The 17,248-nt window shown below is 41.5% G+C and overlaps 1 protein-coding gene across 6 annotated transcripts in view; it reads left to right on the top strand.

Moving 5' to 3' along the window:
* LOC134336925 (protein CASP-like) overlaps positions 1 to 17,248 on the top strand; it is a 621,546-nt gene that overhangs the window by 196,200 nt on the left and 408,098 nt on the right. For all 6 annotated transcript variants that reach the window (XM_063031576.1, XM_063031578.1, XM_063031579.1 and 3 more), the window contains exon 6: positions 16,492 to 16,615. In XM_063031576.1, the coding sequence (XP_062887646.1) occupies positions 16,492 to 16,615 (124 nt within the window). The remainder of the gene's footprint in view (positions 1 to 16,491; positions 16,616 to 17,248) is intronic.

Raw genomic sequence — 17,248 nt, 5'->3', positions numbered from 1 at the left:
CCATCCCACATCCACACTTTGAAAAGTCCGATCACTTGGCTGTACTTCTATTCCTAGCATGTAGGTGGAGACTAAAGACTACAGCACCAGGGGTGGGGACCAAGAAGGATGGATGAGGAGCACTTACGGGACTGCTTTGAGACATTGAACTGGACAATATTCAGGGCTTCATCTTTGAACCTGATGAATATGCCACAGGTGACACCAACCTCATCAAGACCTGTGTGGATGAAAGTGTGACTTTGAAAACATACCGGGCTTACCCTGTGGATGAACCAGGAAATTGATGTCTAATCTGGGCTAGATATATGGCCTTCAAGACCATTAATCCAGATCTATACAAGAAGTCCAGTTACAACCTACAGAAGGCTATTTTAAGGGCAAAAAAACCCAATTCTGATTGATGTTAGAATCATGTGCACGTCAGCTCTTTCAGGGTTTGCAAGCCTACACGGCGAAACCTAACTGTGATGCTTCACTCCCAGAAAAACTCAACACCTTTTATGCACGCTTTGAAAGGGAGAATAAAACTAACCTGTGCAAGTCCCTGTAGCATCTAGTGACCCTGTGATCTCTGTCTCGGAGACCAACGTCAGAACATCTTTCAGAAATGTGCACCCTTACAAGCTGTCAGGTGCTTGGTAGGTTCTGAAAATCTGTGCTGATCAACTGACGAGAGTGTTCAAAGACATCTTCAATTTCACACTGCTGCAGTCGGAGGTTACCACCTGCTTCAGAAGGACGACAATCATTCCAGTGCCCAAGAAGAGCAGGGTGAGCTGCCTCAATGACTATCGCCCATTCATACTCACAATTACAGTACTGTGATGAAGTGCTTTGAGAAGTTGTTCGTGGCTACAATCAACTCTTGCATAAGCAAGGACCTGGACCTGCTGCAATTTTCCTATTGCCATGATGGGTCTCCAGTAGATCTCACTTGGCCTTGGATCACCTAGACAATAGTAACACCTGCGTCAGGCTGCTATTGCTTACAGCTCAGCGTTCAACACACTCATACCTCCGGTTCTAACCAACAAGCTACAAAGCATGGACCTCCAAATCTTCTGCTGCAACTGGATCCTGGACTTTCTTATTGGGAGACAACAGTCTGTGTGGACCAGAAATAAAATCTCACTGACACTCAAACTGGCACAGCTCAAGGATGCACGCTTAGCCCACTGCTCCAGTCTTTCTCCACCTACACTTGTGTGGCTAGGCCCAGCTCATAGGTCATCTATAAATTTGCCAATGACACAACTATTGTTGGGAGAATTTCAGATGGTGAGGAGCCGTACAGGAGCGAGGTAGATCAGCTAGTTAAGTGGTATCACAACAACCTCGCACTCAATGTCAGTAAGACCAAAGAATTAATTGTGGACTTTAGATTAGATTAGATTATGAGAACACGCAGTCCTCTTTTATTGTCATTTAGTAATGCATGCATTAAGAAATGATACAATATTCCTCTGGTGTGATATCACAGAAACACAGGACAGACCAAGATTGAAAAACTAACAAAAACCACATCATTGTAACATATAATTACAACAGTACAACAATACCATAACTTGATGAAGAACAGGTCATTGCGCAGTAAAAAAGTTCAAAGTCTTTTGAAAGTCCGAAAGTCCCACATCTTACGCAGACAGGAGAAGGAAGAAAACTCTCCCTGCCATGCCCGACTACAGTCCGACTCTGAGTCGTCTGAATGCTTTTACCTCAGTCTCGGTCGCCAGCAGCAGGCAAAACCAGGGATTTTGGGGCCTTCCCTTTGGAGATTTCTCGATCGCACAGTAGCAGCGGCAGTGAACCGGGCATTTCAGAAATTTCTCCAGATGTTCCTCTGCTTCCCACATCTTGTCTTCATCAAATCAGAATTGTGCACGGCATCCTACTTACAAATATGATATCATTTCACTGGAGAGGCTACACGTGCTGCGTCGCGCTGCCATCTTCTCCTCCCGCCTCAGGAAGGGGAAATCGAGGGAACACACACCAGTCCTCATTGAGGGATGAGAATTGGAAAGAGTGAGCAGCTTCAAGTTTCTGAGTGTCAATATCTCTGAGCATTTATCCTGGGCCCAACATATTGATGCAATTACAAAGTAGCCATGTCAGCAGCTGTATTTCACTAGGAGTTTGGGGAATATTCGTATATTGTAGTCGCGCTGATACACAACGAGTGAAAACAAGACACTGATTCGGGCAGGGTCGGGTTGAACCGTTTACTGTTTGAATCAGCGCGCGCTTAAGTAACCCGCTCCCGGTCTGCCCTGCACTCAGAGTCCTCTCGGTTGCCACTGGCTGTGGGCTCGCTGGCGACTGCTGGAGCCGGTTCGCTTGCTGCGTGGGCAAGCCGCCACATGACCCCCCCCACCCCCCCCCAAGAACCGGCGATAGGAGGTGCAGAGTCCACAGCCTGCACACTCTCAGTTCTTTTACGTGTCCGGCCTGGATGTCATGGGGGTGGTACCGCAACCAGGCGTTCAAAGTCCAGATGCGCCAGTTTGAGATGGTCAATGGTAAAAGTCTCGTCCCGACTGCCAATGTCGAGAACGCAGGTCGCTCCATTATGGCGCACCACCTTTTAGGGTCCCTCGTATGGTCGCTGCAGGGGTGGTCTGTGTGTGCCTCGGCGAACGAAAACATACTAGCTCTGTTGTAGGTCCCTGGGCACGAAAGAGGGTGTTGTTCCGTGGTGGGATGTCGGGACTGGGACAAGTGTTCCAAGCTGCTCCCGGGGTTTAGTTAGGACCCAAGCAGGTGTGTCCTCCGGGCCACGTGGTGCTGGCACAAGCTCACTGGGAACTGTGAGCGGAGCACCGTAAACCAGTTCAGCCGATATGCGGCAGGTCCTCCTTGGGTGCCGTGCGGATGCCAAGCAGCACCCAGGGGAGTTCGTCCACCCAGTCTGGCTCTCGGAGGCGTGCCATCAGGGCCAACTTCAAGTCCCTGTGGAAACGTTCCACCAGGCCATTAGACTGCGGGTGGTAAGCAGTCATTCGGTGGAGCTGGGTTCCGAGTAGTTGTGCCAGTGCAGACCACAAAGCCGATGTGAACTGCGTATCCCTGTCTGAAGTAACGTGGGCTGGGAGTCCAAACCGTGCCACCGAGGTGGTAATCAGGGCTCTGGCACATGTCTCCATGGCCGTGTCAGCGAGTGGGACAACTTCTGGCCACCTCAAGAACCTGTAAATGAGGTGGCCGGAACAGGTATCTCGCTCCTCTCGAAACTGGCAATGGGCCTTGAGTGCCTCGTACCTGTCTGTTGCCGGGGGTTGACGCAGAAAGTTGATAACGCGGCCCGCTGTCTCCTGGTTGAGGGCGCCCACCACGTAGTAATACCTGGTGGCGTCTGAGACAATTTGCCTGACCTGGAACTGGGCCTCTGCTTGCTCAAACCAGACCAGGGGTGGGTGGTCCAGAAGGTTGGCAGTTTAAGGGAAACTGCATTCTGCAGAGCCGAATCATTCATGTTGGGTCCAAATGCCCGTTGGACTGTCGGGGTCACCAATGTAGTCGCGCTGATACGCAACGAGTGAAAACACTGACTCGAACAGGGTCGGGTTGAACCATTTACTGTTTGAATCGGCGCGCGCTTAAGTACCCACTCCCAGCAATCCCTGCTCTCTGCGGGTCAGAAGCGACGTCGGCTTCCGGACCGAGGTCTGTCCCGCACTCAGAGTCGTCTCGGTTGCCGCTGGCTGCGGGCTCGCCAGCAACTGCTGGAGTGGGTTCGCTTGCTGCGTGGGTGAGCCACCACAATATCATCAAAGACTAGTAAATTTCTACAGATGTACCATGGAGAGCATTCTAACTGGTTGTATCACCATCTGGTATGGAGAATACATTGCACAGGATTGGTAATAGCTGCAGAGAATTGTAAACTCAGCCAGCTGCATCATGGACAGTAGCCTCCTCAGCATCCAGGATACCTGCAAAAGACGATGCCTCTAAAAGACAGCATCCATCATTATGGGTCCCCCATCACCCTGGACATGCCCTCTTCTCATTGCTGCCATCAAAGGAGAGGTACAGGAGCCTTAAGGCACACAAAATGTTTAAGGAATAGCTGCCTGTTTTTCTCCCCGTCTCTTTGTGCGCTACTTCTTTAAATATATATAAGATCAGAGTTCATTTATTATCAAGGTATGTATACATTATTCAACCTTGAGATTTGTCTCCTTACAGGCAGCCACAAAACAAGAAACCCCAAAAGAATACATTAAAAAAAAGACTGACAAACAACCAATATGCAGAGAGAGAGAAAAAAAAACAAATTGTGCAAGCATTGAAAGTAAGCAAATAACATTTAAAACAAAAGTATGTGCTCAGACCTGAAGCCCGGAGGAGCCAGAGCAGGCCCACAGCCTCAGCACACAGCGGAGTAAACATTATGGAGCCCGAGACACAAAGCCCGGAGCAGCCAGAGCAGGCCCACAGGATCAGCCTCAGTGCAGCAAGCAGAACCGGCCTGAGCCTTGTCTTTGCTTCTGACACCCGGCCTTTCCAAACCTTTTGGCCAGGTGTTTAAATTGTTCAAACACTGGGTCATTTCACACACTAGGACCCGGGCCATGTAGTATCAATACACTGTGGACCTGGACCCACACAATGTTTTGGTCCGTACCTGACCTTGCCAAATTGGCTCGGACCTTAGATCAATCGAACCTTGCTCTCAGTTTAGGTAGACAGGCCCTGAAGCTGCTGCTCCTCTGCTCCAATTTTTCTCCGCTCTGCTCACCCCAACTCCACCTTGAACATGCACCCAGATGCTTCGACCTTTGACTCAGCTTCGCCTTCGCTCGCCTTTTCGTTGTTTGTGTTGATTGTTTACCATAATTTTTTTGTTATTAATAAAGTATTTAGCTGTATTTCTTGTGAACTGCTGGAAAGTTGTCACTCACCTTTAGCAGTGCCATCTTCGACTGGAAGCCTCTATATACACACACTCACTGTGATTTAAAGTTTTTATTATTATGTATTTCAATGTACTCCTGCCACAAATCAGCACAACATATGCCTGTGATATTAAACCCAATTCCAAATCTGATTCTGAAATTTCTTTATGCAGAGAGTACTGAATCTTTAGGATGAACTACCTAGGATGTTCCATCACTGAGGAACCTCCAGTCAGATTTTCATGTCATCTGCAAACCAAATCAGCTGTCTACATTTCCATCCAAGTTATTTATTGTCATTTTTACCTTAGACTTGCAAGAGGGTTCCCAGTGCTAATGCCTGAACCCTACTGGCCACAGGCATTCAGTCAGAATAACACTCCTCCACCATAACCTTCTGTGCTTGGAGTTGGAAGAGATGGGGAAGATCTTAAATGGATTTCTTTTTTTGCATTTGTTTTTACTACAGATGGGCAAGTCTCAGAAATTGAGTAAAAACAACAGTGAGATCATGGACCATACAAGGATTAGAGGGGAAGGGTGCTTGTTGTATTGAGGCAAATTAGGGTATATGAATCCCCAGGGTCTGGCAAGGTTCCCCCAATGCTCCCTTTGTGGGAGGCTAGTGCAGAAATTGCAGGGCCCTAGCAGAGGTATTTAAAACATCCTTAGCAATGCGTGAGGTGACAGAGGATGGCTGATGTTGTTCAGCTGTTTAAGAAAAGCTCCAAGAATAAGCAGGGAACTTAGAGACAGGTGAGCCTGACAACAGTAGAATCAGAATCAGGTATAATATGTTGTAAAATCTGTTGTTTTGCAGTAGCAGTACAGAGCAATACATAATTATTACAATAATATATATTATATATAATAAATATATACGTAGTAAGTACAGTAGTGAAAAAAGAGAGGAAAAAACAGGTGGTGTTGATGGGTTCATTGACCATTCAGGAATCAGATGATGGAGGGGAAGTAGCTGTTCCTGAAAAGTTGAATGCATGAACGTGTGTCTTCAGGTTCCTGTACCTCCTCCTTGAGAGTATCAATGAGAAGAGGGTATGTCCTGGGTTATGGAGGTCCTTAATGGTGGATGTCACCATGTTGATGTTTTGCTTTCTGAAACTGTCCTGGATGCTGGGGAGGCCAGTGCCCATGATGGTGCTGGCTGAGTTGAAACTTGCTGCATCTTTTTTCAATCCTGTGCCATGGCCCCTCCATGGCAGACAGTGATGCAACCAGTTAGAATGCTCTCCAAGATACACTTGTCGAGATTTGTGGGTCTTTGATACATACCAGTGTCCTTAAACTCCTAATGAAATCCAGCTGCTGTTGTGCCTTCTTTACAATTGCATCAATATGTTGGACCCAGGATAGATCTTCAGAGATGCTGACACCCAGGAACTGGAAACTGCTGAACCCTCGATGAGGACTGGTGTGTGTTCCCTCGGCTTCCCCCTTCCTGAAATCCACAATTAATTCTTTGGTCCTACTGACCTTGAATGCAAGGTTATTGCAACACCCCTCAAACAGCTACTCTATCTCGCTGTTGTACACCTCCTCATCGCCATCTGAAATTCTGCCAACAATAGTTGTGTCCTCAGTGATTTTATAGATGCCATTTGAGATGTGCCTAGGCATACAGTTGTGGGTGTAGAGATAATAAGTATGCGGTCTTGAGGTTTTGCGGTGTTGATTGTCAGTGAAGAGATGTTGTTTCTGATCTACACCGACTGCGGTCTCCTGCTGAGGAAGTCAAGGATTCAGTTTCAGAATGAGGTAGAGAAGCCCAGATTTTGGTGAAAAAAAACTATTTCACTACTTCAGCAAGTTAGGAACTATGAAGAATTAGAGGATGTCTATTAACAATCATCTTGTATGTTACAATGAAAATGAAGATTTAGAGAATGCAGTTGTTGATTGCTTTGTATAAAGGCAGCTTATGATGTACAGTAGGTGTCTGTGCTGATTTTGTTCATTGTGTCCATGGATGAATTCCTCAGATAATTATTAGAAACTAATTCACAGTATTATGTTACCGTAGTACTGTATTATCACTATACTACTGTAGTCGTACTGTATTTAATACATAATTTGTTGCTCAGTTAGTCTTTTTATACCTTTCAAAGATTCAGGGTACAATTATTGTCAAAGGATGTATTAATTATACAATTTGAGAGCTGTTTGCTTACAGGCAGTCGCAAAGCAAGGAACCCAAAAGAACCTATATAAAAAAAAATCAAACCTCAATGATTTGACTTGGAATTTGAATTGATTTGAACCCCAAAGAAAGAGAGAGAGAAAAACAAATCATGCAGACAATAGAAGTAAGCAAACAACAGCATTCTGAACCAAATTGAGTCCTTAGATCCAAATCCCAGAGCAGCCCAAAGTAGAGCCGAAGCTTCAGTATTCAGTTAATCATATTAGCTGGGCAAATCACCGCAAATACTATTTTCATGAAATTTCGGCTAATTGGGGCAGCTGCTTAATTGGGCCAATACGTAGTGGGCCTGATGAATTCCAATTAACTAGAATCCACTGTATTTGTATAGATAGGGACAAATTAGGACCAGTCAACATGCGTATTAAGTCGTGTATAACCAATCTTAGAGAGTTTTCCTAGGGAATTACCAAGAAAGTTAACAAAGGAAAGGCAGTGGATGTTGTCTACATGGACTTCAGCAAGGCCTTTGACAAGGTCCTGCATGGGAAGCTGAGCAAGAAGGTTCAGTCACTTGGCATTAAGATGAGCTGTAAATGAGATTAGACAGTAGCTTCCTGGGAGAAGCCAGTGAGTGGTAGTAGATGGTTACCTCTTGACTGGAAGCCTGTGGCTAGTGGTATGGCGCAGCGGGGTTCTGGGTTCATTGTTATTTGTCATCTATACTAACTAGACTGGGGATATAGTGGACAGCGAGAAAGACTATCAAAGCTTGCAGTAAGATCTGGATCAACTGAGAAATGTCTGAAAAGTGGAATTCAGTGCAGACAAGTGTGAAGTTTTGCACTTTCGGAGGACAAGCCAGGTTAGGACTTGCACAGTGAACAGTAGGGCACTTAGGAGAGCCGCAAGTCAGAGGGATCTGGGAATATAGATCCATTGTTCCTTCAAATAGGGTTAGAAACATAGAAAACCTAAAGCGCAATACAGGCTGTTGTAAGCTGCTACAACAATTTTTTGAGTGGGCATTGTGAAAATGGTTTAATTAAGTGGTTTTAAAGGAATGTGCATATGAGTTGAAATCGGTCATGAATAGCCAAATGGGTAATTGCAAAAATATTTTAAGTGGAGAGTCAAAGGTTTATGAACAGGAATTTTGAAATTGCAGGTGAAAGTGAAATGGAGAAAGCTTTTCCTGGGATGAACACTGTGGGTTTAGGAAGGAACTGACAATATTTATGATCAGAGATAGTTTCTTTTGTTGAAACTTGGAAGCAACAGTTCACATGAGATGTCAGGTTCGCAGAAGTGACGTTGGCCATTGTCTCACAGCGAGGTATTGTAAGAAATGTGGAGGAAGTGGACTTGAAAGGAAGAAATGAGTTGAAGGTGGATCTGCAGAAGATAAATCTGGAGTGGATATTAAAGGAAAGTTGATTGAAATATTCAACTTCGGAATTACAGCAGCAATCAGGGCTAATCCATTTATCACCATGATATAAAAATATTATTTTAGCGATGCAGTACGAACAGACCCTTCTGGCCCACTGTTCAGCAGCCTTTCTGTTTGACTCTAGCCTCATCAAAGGACAATTTACAATGGCAGATTAACTACTAACTGGTGTGTCTTTGGACTGTGTGAGGAAAGTACAGCACCCAGAGGAAACCCATGCGTTCACTGGGAAGATGTACAAACACTTTAAAGCGGATGGTGGAATTGAACTCTAAGCTCTGAAGCCCCGAACTGTAATAGGATCCCGTGAACTTCTATGCTCCTGTAGCCTAATTATTGTTCAATATTATTAATAATATTATTCAATCTATATTTTCTGAATTGAGGCAATAATTGGTCTTCCTTTCTAACACGTAATTGTCATGTAATTAGAGAGAAAATGCATGCCAAACGGGCAATGTTAGAATAGTCATGGGGATTACAGATCTGTCGGAATTCTTTAAAGAAAGAACAAGCAGGATAGACTAGGGAGAATCGGTTGATGTTGTATACTTGGATTTTCGGAGGGGCTTTGACAAGGTACCACACATGAGACTGCTTAACAAGCTATGAGCCCATGGAATTACAGGATAGTTTCTAGTATGGATAAAGCAGTGACCAGTTGGCAGGAGGCAAAGAGTGGGAATAAACCCTTTTCTGGCTGCTACTGGTATTTCATAAGGGTCTATGTTGGGAATGATTTGTTTAACTTTGTATGTCAGTGATTTGGATGATGGAATTGATAGTTTTGTTGTAAAGTTTGCAGACCATATGGTGGAGGGGAGATAGTTTTGAGGAAGTAGAGAGGCTACAGAAGGATTTAGTTAGGAGAATGGGCAAAGATAAGGCAGATGGACTACATGTGGGGAAGTGTATGGTCATGCATTTTGGTAGAAGAAATGAAAGGGAGAGAAAGTACAGGTGATGTATAAGATGATGAGAGGCATTGATCGTGTGGATAGTCAGAGGCTTTTCCCAGGGCTGAAATGGCTATCACGAGAGGGCACAGTTTTAAGGTGCTTGGAAGGAGGTACGGAGGAGATATCAGGGGTAAGTTTTTTACACAAAGATTGGTGAGTACATGGAATGGGCTGCTGGTGACGGTGATGGAGGTGGATACGACAGGGTCTTTTAAGGAACTCCTGGATAGGTACATGGATCTTAGAAAAGTAGCAGGCTGTAGGTAACCCTAGATAATTTCTAAAGTAAGTACATGTTCGGCACAGCATTGTGGGCTTAAGGGCCTGTATTGTGCTGTAGTTTTTCTGTGTTTCTACAGAAAACTGAGGTGGGAAGGGACTTGGGAGTTCTTGTGCAGGATTCCCTAAAGGTTAATTTGCAGGTTGAGTAAGTGGTAAAGAAGGCAAATGCAACGATAGCATTCATTTCAAGAGGACTAGAATATGAAAACAAGGATGTAATGTTGAGACTTTATTAAAGCACTGGTGAGGCCTCACTTGGAGCAACAGGTCAACAGCAGATGCCATCTCTCTGGCCCTACATTCCTCCTTAGAACAACTGGAGAATAAAGACACAAACGTAAGGCTCCTTTTCATTGACTACAGCTCTGCATTTAATACCATCATTCCAAATAAACTGATTCCTAAGCTCCGGAACCTGGGCCTCAGCACTCAGATCTTCAGCTGGATCTTCAACTTCCTCACAGACAGGACCCAGGCTGTAAAAATAGGGGACAAGCTCTCCTCTAGAATCACTCTGAGCACCGGTGCCCCACAAGGCTGTGTACTCAGCCCCCTGCTGTACTTACTGTACGCCCATGTAGCCAAGTTTCCATCAAACTCAATATATAAGTTTGTTGATGACACAACAATTGTAGGCCGTATCTCGGGTAATGATGAGTTTGAGTGCAGAGAGGAAATTAAGAACCTGGTGGCATGGTGCGAAGACAATAACCTATCCCTCAACGTCAGCAAGACGAAGGAATTGGTTGTTGACTTCAGAAGGAGTAGCGGACCGCACGACCCAATTTACATCGGTGGTGCGCAAGTGGAACAGGTCAAAAGCTTTAAGTTCCTCGGGGTCAATATCACAAATGACCTGACTTGGTCCAACCAAGCAGAGTTCACTGCCAAGGAGGCCCACCAGCGCCTTTACTTCCTGAGAAAACTAAAGAAATTTGGCCTGTCCCCTAAAACCCTCACTAATTTTTATAGATGCACCGTAGAAAACATTCTTCTAGGGTGCATCACAACCTGGTATGGAAGTTGTCCAAGACCGAAAGAAGCTGCAGAAGATCGTGAACATGGTGCAGCACGTAACACAAACCAATCTTCAGTTCGTGGACTCACTTTACACCCCACGCTGTCGGAGCAGTGCTGCCAGGATAATCAGGGATAACACCCACCCAGCCAACAGACTTTTTGTCCCTCTTCCCTCTGGGAGAAGGTTCAGGAGCTTGAAGACTCGTACGGCCAGATTTGGGAACAGCTTCTTTCCAACTGTGATAAGACTGCTGAACGGATCCTGACCCGGATCTGGGCCATACCCTCCAAATATCCGGACCTGCCTCTCGGGTTTTTTGCACTACCTTACTTTCCATTTTGCTATTTTCTATTTATGATTTATAATTTAAATTTTTAATATTTACTAATTTTTTACTATTTTAAATATTAAAATATTTAATATTTGTAATCCAGGGAACGGGAAGCGCAGAATCAAATATCACTGTGACAATTGTACGTTCTAGTATCAATTGTTTGGTGACAATAAAGTATAAAGTAAAGTATTGTGAGCAGTTTTGGGCCCTTTATCTTAGAAAGGATGTGCTAAAGCTAGACAGGGTTCAAAGGAAGATCACGAAAATTATTCCAGGATTGGAGACTTCCGGTAGAGCTCATGGAGTGAAGTCGTGTTCTTGACTCGCTCCATTACCTCTGAGTTTTTTTTCCTATGATCAGCTATATTTAACTAACCATTAAGGCATCGACTTTTACAATAATCTGAAACAAATTGGGCTTTTTGATATTTGGATGCTTTTAAGGTCTGCTATGTCTAAGAACGGAAAAAATGGGAAGGACGGCAAACCTCCGGTTAGACCGAAAGGTACCGATCTCCCTCCGACTGAACCACCTTTGACTCTGAAAGCTATATCGGATCTAATTCAAAGGGAAATTTCAACCTCTATAAAGGAGCTGATTCGTGCGGAAATTTAAATTAATTTCCAGAAAATTGCCGATTCAATCGATAAAATGCAAACATCTATCACGGAACATCAGTCGGCTATATCTAATCTTCAAAAATCCACGCAACAAAATGAACTCAAGATGGAGAAAATTGAAGAAACAATTACTACAATGAAGAAAAAACTTGACTTTCTGACTTTTAAAAACTCTGACTTAGAATCCAGAATACGACGGCAGAATATTTGAATTATTGGTGTTCATGAAGCTGCTGAATCTGATAACCCTATAAAGTTTTTCTCTCAACTTTTAAAAGATGCATTTCCTACCGTATTTCCTGACCAACCACCGTTATTGGATCGGGCTCACAGAGTTCCATCATATTCGTCTAAGTCAGATAAACCTCAGCATGTCATTTTACGTTTTCATTACTTTCAAGACAAGGAGAAACTGCTTCGATTTGTTCGATCTAAAGGTTACATTGATTTTTTGGATCTTCAGTTTCGGTTCGTGGAGGACTTCAGCAAACAGATTCGGGATCAACGGGTTCGTTACAGATCTGTGATGTCGGAACTCTGCCCAGAGTTATCTGGATCAATTTTCACCTTCAACATCTTAATCGTAATTTTTAACTATCTCTGTTTGATTGGAGGTTGTGAATCTGTCGGGTTTAATTTTTGTTTGTTTTATATGGGCAGAAAAGTTTATTTTTGATTAATTAATATGGTTGCCAAACTTTCTTTCTAACTGCGTCATTCCTTTCTTTTTCCCTGGGGATTATGGGCGGTTATTCCCTTAGTATCATTTGGCGTATTTCCTCTGAGGCCTTAAATTTCGTAGTCTTTAAATGTACTTTTTTTTGTAGGTTTTCCTAAGTAGTTTATATTAATAATTTCGTTTCTTTTTTTTTGGTTAATCATAGGGTCTGTGGTCTGTTACGGTTTTCTTTATATTTTCAGGCTTTTTCTCTGTTTTACATTGTGCTTGTCTTAATTGATTTACCTTTTTTTAAATTCTTCTACTGTTTTATAACTAGCTGATCTTTTTTATATTTACACTTTTTTTAGTGAGCATCTATCGCAAGTCATGGGAGTAGTTTTAGTGCTTGCTTCTTTCTGGTGGGTCTGCTTTAGATTTAGCCTTGGGGTCATGGGGTGGGGGGTGGTGGGAGGGGCTTCATGTTTTAGTTTTTTTCTTCTTGGGCTACTTACATTACTGAAGTATTGGTTGCGTTCTCCTTCCCGTTATCTCTGGTTTGTTCTGCTCCCTTTCCGGGTTCGTGGGTCGAACCTATCGTCAATCCTTTTTTTTGCGGGTTGACTTTAGGGTTTATGGAGTCTATTTTTTGTCTCCTAGAATACTAATGGTCTTAATCATCCTATTAAAAGGAAAAAAGTTTTTAAAGTATTCCGGAGACTTAAAGCACATGTTCTATTTTTACAAGAGACCCATGTGCGGGGGGGGGGGGACAGACTACGTTTTTTTAAATTCTGGAAGGGCTGGAAGGATAACTCGGGGTTCAAAGTCCCATAAAATATCACTCTATGCTGATGACTTACTTTTATATATTTCTAATCCTCAAAAATCTATCCCTGCTGCTTTAGATTTATTAGCACAATTCAGTCTTTTTTCAGGTTATAAATTAAATCTTAGTAAGAGTGAACTTTTTCCGATTAATAAACAACTTCCCTTGTATCATAACTTTCCGTTTAAATTGATTAATAATTATTTCTCATATCTTGGGATTAAAATTACTTATAAACATAAAGATTTATTTAAGACTAATTTTTTACCCTTAATTGATCATATTACTCAACTTTCATCTAAATGGTTTCCATTATATTTAACTTTGATTGGTCGTATTAATGCAGTTAAGATGTTTATTCTGCCAAAATTTTTATATATATTTCAGGTGTTACCGATTTTTATTCCAAAATCTTTTTTTGATAAAGTTGACTCTAAAATTTCTTCATTTATTTGGCAAAATGAAAACCCGAGGCTGGGTAAAATACATTTACAGAAAGCTAAGAGAGATGGAGGTTTAGCATTACCTAACTTTAGATTCTATTATTGGGCAATTAATATTCGACATATGAAATTTTGGTTACCTGACCAAGTTACACTATCCATCCCTAAATGGGTAGTATTGGAATTACAATCTGCTCAGGGCTATGCACTTGTCTCTATTTTAGGTTCCTCTCTTCCTTTCGATTTGTAACGCCTCAAACTGGTTTCTAACCTGATAGTTAAATATACCTTACGTATTTGGTTTCAATTCAGAAAATTTTTCGATCTTAACCAATTTGGGCTAGCGATCCCTATTTTAGGTAACATTTTTTCCTCCCTCTTTCACGGATCGTGCGTTTCAGATTTGGAAGACTAAGGGTATTTCACGGTTTTTGGATTTATTTTTAGATGGTTCCGTTATGTCTTTTGAACAATTATCTAATAAATATAATTTACCAAGAATACATTTTTTTAGATATCTTCAAGTTAGAAATTTCCTAAGAACTATACTTTCTTCCTTTCCAATGCTTCCTCCTACATATATTTTAGATACTATAATTAATCTTAATCCATGTCAGAAAGGTGCAACGGCTATTATTTATAATATTATTATGAAGCTTAGGAAAGCTCCATTTGATAAGATTAGGTCAGATTGGGAACAAGAATTGGGTTCTATTATTTCCGTGGATGACTGGGGGCAGATTTTACAATTAGTCAATACTTCCTCTATCTGTGCTAAACATTCCCTAATTCAATTTAAAGTTGTTCATAGAGCACATATGTCCAAAGATAAATTAGCTCGTTTTTATTCTCATATTAATCCTTTTTGTGATAGATGTCTGGGGCAGATAGCTTCCTTAACTCATATGTTTTGGTCTTGTCCTACTCTGGAAACTTTTTGGGAGAGACATTTTTAATATTATCTCAAAGATATTGAATAGAGATATCTCTCCTCATCCTATTACTGCTATCTTTGGATTACCTAAAATTTCCAGTAATCTTTCCCCTTCAGCCCGTAGAATGATTGCATTTCTTACTTTAATGGTGAAAAGATGTATCTTACAACATTGGAAAGAGCCTAATGCTCCAACTACCTTTTTTTGGTTCTCCCAGACGATAGTATGCTTAAATTTGGAGAAAATTAGAAGTAATCTTTATGATTCCTCATTTAAGTTTGAACAGACCTGGAGATCTTTTATTCAATATTTTCATTTAATGTAATTTTTTTTTCTCTTTTGTTTCATATTGTTTCATATTTATATTCCCTTCTTGCTTTTTTTTTTAACTGTTTTTAATAGAGGTCGGGTTTGAGGACGTGATTTTAAGATTTTTAGCTCTACCTGTTTCCAAGTTAGCCCATTGCTTTGTTTTGCTTTTAGTTTAGTTGCACGGTGGGTTTTTTTGGGGGGTTTTTTTCCTTTTCTCTATTGATATATATATATATAAAATTAGTATACTATTATTTTACCTTATTGTTTCATGTTTAAATTGCACTGTTTGTATCAATTTTTTTCGGTATTAATTATCTCCTGTAATTTCTAACAGTGTATTAGTGCTTATATGGTTTACCTTTTGTATACTTATTTAATAAAAAGATTTAAAAAGAAAGAAAATTATTCCAGTATTGAATGGCTTATCAATGAAGAGTGTTTGATAGTTCTGGGGCTGTATTCACTGGAATTCAGAAGAATGAGGGGTGACCTCATTGAAATCTATTGAATGGTGAAAGGCCTTGATAGAGTGGATGTGGAGAGGATGTTTCCTGTGATGGGAGAGTCTAAGACCAGAGCTCACAGCCTCAGAATAGAGAGGCGTCCTTTTAGAATGGAGATGAGGAGAAGTTTCTTTAGCCAGAGAGTGGTGAATCTGGAATTTTTTTTGCCATAAGCAGCTGTGGAGGCCAAGTCTTTACGTATATTTAAAGCAGAGGTTGATAGATTGTTGATTGGTCAGGGCATGAGGGATATGGGGAGAAGGCATGCGATGATGGCTGAGTACAAAATTGTATCAGCTATGATGAAATGGCTGAGCAGACTTGATGGGTCAAGTAGCCTAATTCTGCTCCTATATTTTTTGATCTTATTGTTTTATGATTTTATATAGCTGGCTTAAATGAAAGATATGACGGCCCAGTGTTTTTGTATTTAGCCAGTTGGTAACTAAGTCATATAGTTTATGTAGGTTTCATTGGTGGTTTAATTTAATTCGAGAGTTAACAGTTATGGGCCAGAATACCAGCTGAGAAGCTGTGATTTGTCCCTGCATTGCTAGGGAGGAAAAGTAGTTTGAGATGCTGCTAATAAACCTAATAGATGGTAGGTAAGTGTTTCTACATATTTATTGCTGGCATCGAAATATTGTCTACCTTTTTAACCTCAAGTATGATACCCCTGAAGTTAAGTAGATCTCATTCATCAGATGTCAGAGGTGAATAAAGTTAGTTGTCTTTGTGTGGTGGAAGTGAAGATGAATGGAGTACTATTCTTTCATTTTCTAATCCCAAATTTCCAAGTGGCTTCCATGGTGCATCAATGCTAATTTGAGTGATAGTATATTTTAGATTTGATTGTTTTTGAGTCATCTCAGTGAACCTAGTATATCCTGTAAATCTATTGACCTCTCAGCCGAAACATTTGAAGTTCAATTTAGCCATTAAGGAACAGTCGGTCTCCAAAGGATACTTGATTATGTCTGGATTGAAAAGTTGCTGTTTAAATCACAGTAAGCATTCAGAGTGCAGGTAACCTCCTCTTGTATAACAGAACAATAACTTTTGCCTTGTTCCTGCAGAGGTTACAATAAAGGCACTTAAAGAAAAAATCAAAGAATATGAGCAGACTTTGAGTAGCAGAGCAGAAATCCTTGCACTTGAAAAAGAACAGAAATTACAAAATGACTTCACTGAAAAGGAAAGGTAAGTTAATACATTATTTTATGTTTCACATTTTATATCACGTTCTTTGAAAGCATAACAATTCTTACTGCAGAGGTCATAGTATTACTTCTATTGATTGTCTGTAGAATGGTTTCTTTCTGTTAGAGATTTACAGTCGATGTGTCTCTACAGGTGTAACATTCTACTTAATAAGGCTTAGTTAAAAACCAAGTGACCGCTACATTCCTGATGCATGAAAATCTAAGTTAATACTTAATTCAGGGTGGCAAGATTGTTAATAAGTGAGTCCTCCTGTCAACTTACTACTCACACTCTGCTTTGAGTTCCTTCATCATTCTGTTTATCAAAGAGATGTTGATACTTTTGTTCCTACGATAAAATATGTCAGAGATGAGCTCTTTCTGCTGTTGTGATACCCTTCCATATAAAAGAATACAATTGTATTAGAGGAGGTCCAATAAAAGACCTACCAGAAAACTTCCCGGGCCGAGAGTTCCGTCAAGAGAGACTAAACAAGTTGTGTTTGATTCCTTGGTGTTTTGAAGGGATGATCTTATTAAGATCTACTGTATGAGATCTTGAAGAAGGTTGACAGGGTAGCTGTTGAGATATTTTCACTGGTGAGGAAGTGTCAAACCATGGGACCTAGTT

This window comes from Mobula hypostoma, chromosome 23, assembly GCF_963921235.1.
Source record: "Mobula hypostoma chromosome 23, sMobHyp1.1, whole genome shotgun sequence".
NCBI lineage: Eukaryota > Metazoa > Chordata > Chondrichthyes > Myliobatiformes > Myliobatidae > Mobula > Mobula hypostoma.
The sequence above is the reverse complement of the archived record's forward strand: the minus strand, read 5'-3'. Positions and strand labels throughout refer to the sequence as shown.